The sequence below is a fragment of the Gossypium hirsutum genome, chromosome A06 (assembly GCF_007990345.1).
Source record: "Gossypium hirsutum isolate 1008001.06 chromosome A06, Gossypium_hirsutum_v2.1, whole genome shotgun sequence".
In the NCBI taxonomy this organism is placed as follows: domain Eukaryota; kingdom Viridiplantae; phylum Streptophyta; class Magnoliopsida; order Malvales; family Malvaceae; genus Gossypium; species Gossypium hirsutum.
The window spans coordinates 96,357,881-96,370,769 of record NC_053429.1 but is presented as its reverse complement, the minus strand read 5'-3'; the positions used below and the strand labels follow the sequence as shown (position 1 = coordinate 96,370,769).

The 12,889-nt window shown below is 39.5% G+C and overlaps 1 protein-coding gene across 1 annotated transcript; it reads right to left on the bottom strand.

Moving 5' to 3' along the window:
* Window positions 1-10,204: 10,204 nt before the first annotated feature.
* LOC107937783 (uncharacterized) lies at window positions 10,205-10,771 on the bottom strand. The gene has a single exon (XM_016870750.1). It carries the CDS (start codon window positions 10,769-10,771, stop codon window positions 10,205-10,207), a length of 567 nt encoding a protein of 188 aa, XP_016726239.1.
* Window positions 10,772-12,889: the final 2,118 nt, after the last annotated feature.

Genomic DNA, 12,889 nt, shown 5'->3' with positions numbered 1-12,889 from the left:
CCACGGCTCATACCATTTCCACCTCTAGTCTGACGACGGCCTCTCAATGGCTGTTAAATCCCTCTCGGTGGCTGAACAATACCCATACTAGTAGCTTGCATCTGATCGTGTAACACCCCGAACCCGAAACCGACATCGGAGTCAAACACGAGGTGTTAACTGACTTTAACCCCTTATAAAATTTATTTTCCAGACACTGCCCAATCTGTGTACTAGTCGTTTTAAAAAACATATCTTGAGTTTCGTAACTCGAAAATCAGTTTTGTAATTTTTCCCAGAAACTAGACTCATGTGCCCATCTATTTATTTTTTTCTAGAATTTTGGTCGGGCCAATTAGTACAGTTTATTAGTCAAAGTCTCCCATGTTGCAGGGGTCGACTACACTGACATTTGCCCATTACGACTTGAATATCTCCCTGCACGGGGCTTCAATACTGATGCCGTTTGTTTCTATGAAAACTAGACTCAGAGAGGAATCTATACATATATGGTACAACCCCTAATTATCTTTGGTTAATTTATAATGAATTTCCAAAGTCGGAGCAGGGAATCCAGAAACCGTTCTGGCCCTGTCCCACAAAAATCTGATTATCTCTTAATATACTGCCCATATGATCTTTTCGTTACTTCCTCATGAAAACAGACTCATCGAGCTTCGATTACATAATTTATTCATCAATTAATTCCACTCCTACTATTTTTAGTGATTTTTCAATCTCATGACACTGCTGCTGCCAGCATCTGTTACGAAAGTAACTAGGTCCATTTCATGCCTACCCTTGATCCAACTCAATCGAACATTCGTGCCATTTTCGCATGGCTTAAAGTTTACATGCCAAAGTTCAAACACAACGTAATAGCTTATACATGCCAAAATGTTCTTCTAAGCCAACTAAGAAGAAAGTACCAAAACTTGCTATCCGGTGTGATGACTTCGATGACGACCTGACCCCGCAAAAATAGATGAGTCCAAGCAACCTATAATGGGTGACAAGGAAACACCGAGTGAGTTTATAACTCAGTAAGTCATAAGCAATGTACTACCATCCATCAATAACATTATCACAAGAGGAAACAAAATGGAACGAGACAATTTACTCCATCCATACCGAACCATACCATAGTTCCTCCCACCTATCGATTCAATTTCATATCAATTCATGCATTCACATTCCATATACTCATCAATAGGACATTGAAGCATTTTCATAAATCAATTTATTTTCGTTACAATCAAACGACTAAACGGACTTTCACCCATCCTACGATAAATTTTATGTACGTGACTTCAAGTATATTTGTCACATAGGTTCAAACTTACCGGGCTCAACACCAAGTATAAGCATAGCACCTATTAGCCATGTACTCAGGACACTTACCCGATCCGCTGTCCGCGATCGACTCAATGGTGTCGCACACATAGTGTCCATAATGATTCACGAATGTATATTGAGTCCGCACACTCAGTGCTATATAATCAACTCGCACACTTAGTGCTACGTAATCAAATCGCACACTTAGTGCTACATAGTCAAACTCGCACACTTAGTGCCGCATGGTCAATTCGCACACTTAGTGCATCATATTCGTTTCGCACACTTAGTGCAACATAGTCAAATCGCACACTTAGTGCTGTACAATTTAATCCCGCGCACTTAGCGCCAATCTCATGGTCATAAATGGTTATACCCGCACGTTTAGTGCCGAGATCAACAACTCAGTACATCTTACCTCTTTTCTTTTCATTCAACAATTTCATCATCACATACGTACATGCATATATATATATGTATATTTATTCATTCCATTCAGCATCAATACATAAACATTATGACCATTTGAAATAATACCAACTACATGCTTAACGACTTACCTCGTGTTGGGTAAGACGGTTCCAACTCGGCTACTCGATGACCTTTTCTTTGCCTTTGCTCGATTCACCTCCTTTAACTCCTTGAGCTAAATCAATAATTTAACTAGTTTAACCACTACGATTATCACCAAATAAATCACATTCAATTAACACTACCCATTTACATATACATCAACTATCAAATTCTCACTCCTTAGCTAATGCCGAATGCTTATATAAGCCCTAAGTCATATTTACACATTTATCAACTTTCCAATTCAACTTAATACCAAAAATTAATGTCATTTAAATAGCCAACTCAATTTCATCCTTAATATTTCTTATAACAAAATTTTATCAAAATTCAATAAGAAATACATTAAATTCCATGACCGAATTTGCATTTCACCATAATAGCCACTTGCCCTAAAACAATTAAGCCACAATCATTTACTTTACCTAGCTTAGACTTAGATTAATAATTATCTAAATTATTTAAACATTCAACACAAACTCTTCTTTAATTAAGCACATATTCGGCAAGGAAAAATGGTAATTTAGCAAACCTTAGTTTAACATATAATTTGTTTATAACACATTTTAAGCCTTCTTTTCATGCCGTCAACTCAAAACACATACATTACTCAAATATAACCAAGTTCATATTCGGCAATAGCATCCAACATGATAGCCGATTCTTTCTACTTAGCATCTAATGCATACATATGATCATTTGTTTGGCTCAAACGCCCATCCACCATGATTCGTCCAAATTAATATGAAACAACAGCCATATTCTTTATTGACTACTATGGCCGAAAGCTTTATTCATTCCCAAAATCAAATTTTAACATAAACTTTTTACCTTAGTTTAAGCCTAGGATGACCGAGTGGTGTTTCTCCCCTATTCTTCCTTCACATTCGGCTTAGAAGAAACAAAGATGAACACTTAGTTTTCTTCACCCATCCCCCCTTCTCAAGCTTCAAGTGACCGAATGTTTTTGCCCCAATTCTTTCTTTCAATCCGGCCAAGAAGAACCAAAAAAAACACAACTTGTTTTTCTTTCTTCCTTAGAACATTCGGCCAAGGGGAAATGAAGAAAGATGGACACTTTTTTTTTTGTTTTTCCTTCTTACTTTCACGGCAATGGGGAGGGGAAGAAACAATTACACACATCCTTTCCTTTTTCCATTTCTTTATTTCCCCATACTTCTTATTATATTTTATCCTACATACCTCACTAGGCCAACATGTTCCCAACATGTTTCCACCCATAGCATGGCCGGCCACTACTTATTAGGAGGGGGAATTTGACATGCAAGTCCCCCCTTTTTTCCCACATGCACTAATAGGTCCTTACGCATTGACCTATCACATTTTAAAATTTTCTCACATAAGTCCTATTGACTTAATTCACATGCAATCGACTAAATCGAAGCTTGAAATTTTCACACATTCATAGTTACATATTCTAGACAATAAATATCACATTCAAACATTTCGGTGACTCGGTTTAACGGTCCCGAAACCACTTCCCGACTAGGGTCAATTTTGGGCTGTCACAGATCGGGCCTATGTGGACAATCCTTGATATGGTGCTCTATAGATCCGTACCTCAAACATGCCCCTATCCGTACGCAACACTCGCCATGATACTGTTTCCCATAAATAGTACAAGGCTGCGACCCAAAAGTACAAACAGGGGGCCCAACTCTGACTGGCCCATCAACTCTGGCCTTTTTCTTAGGCCTCAAAGCTAAACTTGAGGGCTCCCAAACCCTGTTGTTCCTTCCCTTGTCTGATTCACGATTCTGGCACTCAGCGCGCTTCACATCCTTGGCGATCTTCACATTTTCCTCTAACACAACAAAATCTCACTCCCTTTGTGGAGCTATCAGAACTCATAAATCATCTCTGAGGCTGTTATCAAAACACACGCAGTGCTGATACTCAGTTGCCACAATGCCTCAAGCATAATGGCTCAACCGCAAAAATTCCGTCTGGGTCAGATTCAGAAACTCCTTCTTGCGGGCATCCACATAGCTAGCGCCCACATATTTCCCTTGAAATGCTTTTTTGAAAAACTCCCAAGTCAATCGATCGGGCTCAGTACCCTTTTTCACAGTAAGCCACAACTGATAGGCTTCATCTCTTAACAATGACACTGCACCTTTTAGTTTCTAGTCTGGGGTGCAGTTGAGGTCATCCATGATTCTCTCCGTGGCCTCTATCCAATATTCAGCCACATTAGGGGCAACTCTAGTGATACCCCTAAAGATCTCAACCCCCTTATGCCTGAGTCATTCCGTTATCGACCCACGGCCCACAGTACCAGTATTGGGCCCAGCACCCTTTCCAGAATTTACAGCATAGCTTGGGACAATGCGACGTTCCCAGCCACCCGATCGTGTGACCCAGTCTCATTCATAGGTGAAGCCAGTGCCTCTCTTTCCTCAATGTTAGGCATATGGCCCGATGCCGATAACCCAGACCGAGCACCTCCATAGCCTCCACCGCGGCCTCTTGTACCCCTTCCACGAGTACCTTTGGTGCTCATTATCAATTTTGTATTATATGTATTAACAGTTTTACGCATCAGTTTTACAATTCCAGTTTTTATTAACAGATATTTTATGAAAAATAGTATCATAAATTCAGAGTTTTTGTTTTCGCAGTTTGTAGTCTTACTACAGTTTTAGGTTACCCTAACAAAAGTCTCAGTACAGTCTATTATCTACAGTAATCTCAGTGTTTCAATTAAAAAATAGTTTTAGAGAACTTACAGGATCGGTACCGGAGACTCGGTAGACCATACGTTCAGAAGAATCACTTCAAAAAAATTCTTTTCTACTGTTTGAAACAGTTCTTTTGAAAATTTACGTCTTTAGAAAAAACCCAAATCCATAGTCGAGTTTTGCAACTTGACTCTAATACCACTAAATGTAACATCCCAAACTTCACCTAAATGTTATGACCGAATCTGTGATGTCACATTGGAGTGTACTTTGAAAAGCATAGTTCTATTAGAAAAGTCTATTTGTATTAAAACCTCATTTGTGATCTTTATGAGAAGCTAACTCATTTTATTCATGTGTTAAGTTACAGGTCTGTCTAGCAAAACATGTTTCATACTAAATCGTTATTACACTTTAAAACATTGTTCGTTGCAGAATCTTTTAAAACCAGTTACGTGGTATGGTAGTTGAAAATCATTTACCTTTTGAAAACTTGAGCCCTACTGCAAACAGATTTAAGTCAATTTAAATAAATCCCCAAATAAAAACAAAAACTTAAAACGACCTTATTTCATTAAATTTATCCTAATAAAACTACCTTTACTAGAAATCAAAAACGAAAAACATAAACAGTGGTGTGGCCATCTCTGAGTCCCTTGCATCATCGACCCGCCTAAGGATTACCTGCGCAGATAAGCAGATAAGTGAGTTTATGAAAAGTCAGTTTGTAATCTCTATTTATCAAATAGTAAATCATGCAGTGTAAACAGTCTGGGCCTAAGCCCTTATCAGTAACAATATCAGTGTGAGCCTTAGCCCATTTCAGTACAATATTAACGATACAAACAGAGATCCTACCCATCCAACCCTACACTCCACGTGGGGATAAAATTGACCTACCCATCCCTACACTCCAGAATATAGCACCAGTTGCGGCACTAAATAGTATATGCAGTCGAGCTGCCAGTATAGTACATTTCCTCCAAACATATCAAACCCACCTCCATGCAACATGTCATGTCATAATATATACGTGTATGCAAAAAGTCATGCTCAATCATTTTACCTCTAGGGGTATAACAGTCAATTTATTAGTATGGGGTCTAAGTGTACTTATTAAGGCCCACAGTCGTCTTAGGCGACCTATGCGACCTTAACAGTCAAATAGTGGAAATGGGCCCAAAGCCCATAATACGACCCATGTAAGCCTACACGCTCGTGTGGCCCAATAAGCCTAAATAATGGCCTTGGTGGTGTAAACTACACAGTCGACCCAATTATCTCCATACAACAGTGTGGTTTACCCGTACGGGGCCCACACAACCTATTTTAGCCTAACGTGGCCCAAAATGACCTAAGCCCACGAAATCGCTCGTGGTGGTCTCTCCAATCACATGCTCGCGCTTATACGTTTAGGTGACCACACGAGCTAGCGTTCGCCCGTGTGGCATCAATGGTACCAGTTTTTTGGCTTTTGCCGTTTCACAATTGAAGTTGTGTGATCACACACCTGTTTGTGAAAAAGTAAGCAAATCTCCACGATGCCAAACCTAGATTCAAACATAACCCCACGTTAGTCCTTTAATCTATTAAAGTTACCATCCTCACATAGCACCTAATTCTCAAAATGATAATGGTTGCCTACCTTGAATAGCAGACGGTTTGTCTCTTAAACCAGTGATAGAAGCTACCTTCCAAAACTTGACAAACTCTGTATAGCAATACCACATTGGTAACTAAGAGCGTGAATGAAAATGATTAGAACCAAATGAACAACAACTTACCACTATTTGGAAGTATTCGACCTGCAAAGGTACACTCTAGGATCGAGTCCCACGAAGAACAGTCACACCCCTGTCAGAAACGATGGATAAAAGATAGTATTAGAGAGGAAGCTTATGTCGACAAAGAGAGAAAAAGGGAAAAGAATAGTCGTGAACCCTAACTAAGGCACAAATTCAACAACCCAAACAACAAAATCAGTTACCTTACTCAAGTGTAGAGTTTCAGCTCCAAAAAGAAGAAGAGCAATCGGCTAGCAATGGAAAACTGAATGAGTAGAGAGGGAGAGGAGGAAAGTGATATTCGGGCAAAGCACAAAGAGGGAAAACGCGGTTGAGAGAAGGAAGAAAAGAGGAGAAGGGACCAAAAAGGGTATTCGGTCAAACAAAATAAAAGAGAAAGGGTGAGGGTAGAGAAGTTCGGGCAAGAAAAGAAACAGAGGGAAGAAACTTGCCAAACCCCGAAGGCTTAATGCTACATCAGCCCTAAGAAGAGTAATACCAAAAAAAATTGATGAAAGGAAAACAATTTACTACCTATGAAAAATTTGGCATCAAGGGAACAGAATCGAAAAAACAAAATAAACACACCTACAATGACTGCCAAAGCCGAATTTTGCCAAGAGTAAGAGTCCCATTTGGGCACACTCTCATCACTCCCTTCAAACCCTCCTCACTACCTTTTCCCAAGGGTAAGTACTTTTCCCAACTACCTTCGAATTCTAGAACACAACATCTCAACATGTTTCTAAGGTTTGAATCACTCTCTCGGATTGGCCGTCAGTTTGTGGATGAAAGGTAGTACTCAAATTCAATTTCGTGCCCAAGGCTTCTTGCAAATTTTTTCAAAATCGCGAGTAGACCTCGAATCTCTATCCGATATGATCGATAAGGGTATTCCGTGAAGTCTCATAATTTCAAAAATAATAACTCAGCCAATTTATCAAGCGAGTAGTCGGTACGTACCAAGATAAAGTGAGCCAACTTCGTTAATCGATCAACTACAACCCACACCGTATCTTTCTTACTAGGTGTCAAAGGTAAGCCCGTTACAAAATCCATTATAATTAGGGCCCATTTCCACTCGGGAACCATGATAGGCTATAGTAATCCTGAAGGTACTTGGTGCTCAGCTTTTACTTGTTGAGAAATTAAGCATCTTGCAACAAACTTGAAAATATCTCTCTTCATACAGTTCCACCAATATATTTTCTTCAAGTTGTTGTACATTTTCATACTACCGGGGTGTACTGACAAACGACCATTGTGTGCCTCATTCAAAATCTTACAGACAACCATTGTGTGCCTCATTCAAAATCTTATAAACCAACTCGATATCTTTAGGAACACAAATCCTATCTCGAAACATCAAGCAACCATCGGAATCAACCCGAAAATTAGATTCAGAATCTGACTCACACTAAGTTCTCTTAGCTTGCAATTCATTGTTGTTACTCTAAGCTTCACAAATTTCTTGAAGAAACATTGACCTAGCTCTCAACTCCGCTACGATAGCACCATCATCTGATAAAGCCAACCGAGCATCCATGGCGCTTAAAGTAAACAAAGATTTTCTACTTAGGGTATTGACGACCACATTCACCTTTCCCGAATGATAGTCGATTATTAACTCATAATCTTTTATCAACTCCAACCATCTCTATTTCGTAAGATTTTAATCCTTTTGAGTCATTAGGTATTTCAAACTCTTGTGGTCGGTGAATATTCAGCATACCTAGCCATACAAATGGTGTCTCCAAATCTTCAATGTGGATATAATGGCAGCTAGTTCTAAATCATGTGTCGGGTAATTTTTCTCATGCGGTTTCAGTTTTCTAGATGCATAGGCTATCACTTTCCCTTCTTGCATAATCACACACCCCAAACCATTCAAGGATGCATCACTAAAGATCACGAACTCTTTTCTCGGCTCAGGTTGAACTAATACTGGAGCTTCAGTCAACAACGCTTTTAGTTTCTCAAAACTCTATTGACACTTCTCTGTCCATTCAGACTTAACATCCTTTTGTAGTAACTTCGTCATTGGAGTGGCAATCATCTAAAATCCTTTAACAAACTGTCTATAATAACCGGCCAAGCCTAAAAAGCTTCTGACCTCTGTCACATTCTTCGGCGGTTTCCAATCAACAATGGCTAAAATCTTACTTGGGTCAACTCTAATACCGTCTCCTGAAACATTGTGTCCTAAAAACCCAAATTCACGAAGCCAAAATTTTCTTTTACTAAACTTGGCATACAACTGTTTGTCCTTCAAAGTCTGCAAAATAGTTCTCAAGTGCTCAGCATGATCTACTTCATCTTTTGAATAAATCAGAATATCGTTGATGAACACCAGAAAAAATTTGTCTAAACATGGTCGAAATATTCAGTTCATTAAATCCATAAAAACAGCCGGAGCATTCGTTAACCCAAATGGCATAACAAGAAATTCGTAGTGGCCATACCTCGTTCTGAAGGCAGTCTTAGGCACATCTGACTCTTTAACCTACAACTAATAGTAGCCAGACCTTAAGTTTATCTTTGAAAATACAGTGGCTCCCTTCAATTGATCAAATAGATCATCAATCCTTGGCAAAGGATACTTGTTCTTTATAGTCACCTTGTTGAGCTGTCGATAATCTATACATAGCCTCATTGAACCATCTTTCTTTTTCACAAATAATACGGGAGCACCCCAAGGTGAAAAGCTCAGTCTCGTAAAACCCTTAGTTGTCAACTCTTGTAACTGAACCTTCAACTCTTTTAATGTTGTTGGGGCCATCCTATACGGAGCAATCGAAATAGGCGCAATGCTAGGAGTCAAATCAATGCCAAAATCTACTTCCCTAATAGGAGGTAACCCTGACAATTCTTTCGATAACTCAGACTCTTTAGTGTTTAACACAAAAGCAAGGTAGGATTCATACCCCTTTCTTACACATTTCTGAGCAAGCATGGAAGAAATCACTACAGGCATGCCATTCAATTCATCTGGTTCAACTCGATGAACATTACCATTCTCACATTTCGGTTCAATAAACTTTCTTTCATAATTCACTACCACATCATGAGTGGTCAACCAATCCATACCAAGAATTACATCAAATTCGTCAAATGGTAATAGCATGAGATTAGTTGGAAAACAATGACCTCTAATCATTAATGGACAATTTTCACACACTTTATCAACTAACACATACTTGCCTAATGGGTTTGACACCTTTATTACAAACTCAATAGATTCAAAAAACAAGTTCATATCAGACACCAACTTCATGTAAATATACGAATGGGTAGACCCTGAATCAATCAAAGAAACAACAAAAGTTACATAGATAGATAATGTACCCGTAATTACATCAAGAGAGAGGCCTCTTAGCGAGCGCAAATGGCGTAGGTCCTCGCAAGTGTCCTACCCTCAGATCTCACCGCAGACTCCCTAGGTGCACACTTACTACTCTTCCCATTACCCAGATTCTTCTGAGGTCTACCCTTATTAGTATTGCTATTTGACCTTGTTCTTTGAAAATTTTCTCTCCTTGTCCTCTCGGGACAATCTCTAACAAAATGGTCAGGGGAACCGCACTTAAAACATGTTCTATCGCTCCCTCGGCACTCTTCGGGGTGATGTCTCCTGCACTGGGGACATCTTGATCTATTAGGTCGAGCATTCCCAACACTAGCAATTGAAGTAGTCTAAGCTTTCAAAACCGTGTACTATTTACTCCTATTCTTGCTTGAATACCCAGCAGAGGCATTAGATTGAGTAGTGAACTCTCTAGACTTTTTAAATGAAGATTAAAAAGATTTGCTCAATTGCCTCTTCCTCGAGTCTCAAGACTCCATATTAGCTTTCTGCTTTTCTTTAGCCAATTCTTCAACCTTGCATGCTCTCTTAAACAACACAACAAACTCTTTCAATTCAAGGATACCGACCAACAATCGAATATCTTCGTTCAATCCATCCTCAAATTTTTTACACATGATGGCTTCATTAGACACACATTCCCTAGCGTATTTGCTAAGCCTCACAGACTTACGCTCATACTCGGTAACTATCATTTTACCCTGTTTCAACTTAAAGAACTCCTTCCTCTTTTGATCCATAAACCTTTGACTGATATACTTCTTGCGAAATTCCTCTTGGAAAATCTCCCAAGTCACTTTCTTCCTCGGCACAACCGACACGAGGGTATTCCACCACAGGTAAGCTAAATCTCTTAGAAGCGATACCACGCACTTCATGCACTCCTCTGGTGTGCATGACAACTCATTAAAGACCCGGATGGTATTCTCGACCCAAAATTTCACTCTTTTTGGATCGTCATCTATGTTAGCTAGAAACTCTTGGGCTCCTTGCTTTCTAATCCTGTTAACTGGAGATCTTTCCCTTCTACCCATCTTAACAACTTAGGGAGCTACAGGGGTTGGCTGAGGAATAGGCGGGGGTGGGGGAGGTTGAACAGTCGGGTTTGTCTAAACAAACTCAGTGTACCAATTATTCGTCATGTAGAGAAAGACTTCTCTGCCTCATTCTCCTTTACTAACTGTCTCGGGTGTACTATTAGATGGTACTACTCCTTCAACGGGAGCAGACGCGTTACTTTGTACATCATCAGCAATTGCTCATTTGGGATCCATTACTATATAAAACACAATTTAAATTGTCAGGAGTTGTCACACTATCATAGCGTACGTATGGCATGTTATAGCTAGACTTCCCCACTCACTACGTAGTCTTAAAACCGACTAAACTGTAGCTCTAATACCAATAAATGTAACACCCCTTACCCGTATCATCACTGGATGAGTACAAGGCATTACTGGGCTAAAACATAAACATACATACAAAACCAAGCCATAAAATTTCTTTTGAATACAAAATTGTACATACACATGCAAATTGTCCCTAATACGGGCCTACAACATCCAAAGCATACATCGGGGGTGGTTCTGACTAAACCGTGAACTTTAGGAATTTTTTCATAAAACAGGGTCACACGCCCGTGTGGACACAAGGACACGCCCAAGTCTCCCAGCCGTGTAACTCTCTGTTTATGATGTCAGCATCAATTAAGGGTCACATGGCCAAGTCACACACCCGTGTGCCAGGCCGTGTTTCAAATTTAATTTTCACATTTAATGTGAAGACTTCACACGGCCTGGGCACACGGCCATGTCCTGAGGCCGTGTCTTCCACACGGCTGAGTCACACGATCGTGTCTCTGCCCGTGTGTTTACTACCATGCATACTGACTTTTAAAACTAGGGTGCAGGGGATACACGGCTGAACTACACGCCTATGGGGCTGACCATGTGTCACACACAGCCTAGACACATGCCCCTGTGTCTACCCGTGTGGACAACTTTGAGGCTATTTTCCAAGCCCTCTTGTCACCCTTAACAACCCCTACACACACTCATATGCCAATAGTGATTTTCAGGGCATAAAAGGGTTACTTAGACATCCATAGCTTTAACTCATGCATGATAAATTCATATCAAGTATACCTAATTGGGACTCATTGACTTGCTAAGTTCATTAAATCCATTTCTTTACCTTTATTAATATAGTGACCATGCCAATTGGCATCATATATCCATCAAGCATAAATTCCACATTTTATCAAACCATTTGGCACACGCCACAAAGGTAATAATACATCTCATGCACGTAACAATATTTAGGGATTTCAACCCAATAATCAATATGAGCCATATTTCATGGCCATATACAAAATGGAATAATATACCAAAAGGAACCATCACTTTGGCTAAAAAATATGACATATATAACAAAATACTAAGTCCCCTATACATGCCATACTTAAATGTAAAAACTAATTATACCCCTAAAGCTTTATTGATAGTGTGACTCGATCTCCAACGTTCATGATCCCCGAGCTAGCTTGACAATACTAGAAGAAAAAGGAAGAGAGAGAGAGAGAGGTAAGCATATAGCTTAGTAAGTCATGTGCAAATAATAAACAACACAGGTCATGAACTCATGAATTAAGTATACTACCAATTACCACCACATTATCTTATTACATGTAATGAACATATTGAGAATTGATAATAAATGTATTTGAACATCATGCTTATCTTACTCTTTCATACCCATTCCAAATTTCCCAACATGAATCGAGTCCAATACTCATGAAGTTTACGTACTTACCTTACCATACATTCTTACTCATTCTACCCCACTTCTTAATCATAATCTTGAATGGCCAGTTGATTTACCAAGAATACTAAAGGACGTTCAGAATTATCACACACCAAAATAGAACGCCAAAGCCTTGTCCTCGACATGGTCTTACATGGGCCTACATATCAATGCCATATCCCAGATATGATTTTATAAGAAGTCTCATGTCAGTGTCGATGCCATGTCCTAGACATGGTCTTACACGGGACCTCATATCGATGCCATGTCCTAGACATGGTCTCACATAAAATCTCATATCAACGTCATATCCTAGATATGGTCTTACATGAAATCACATGCCGATGCCA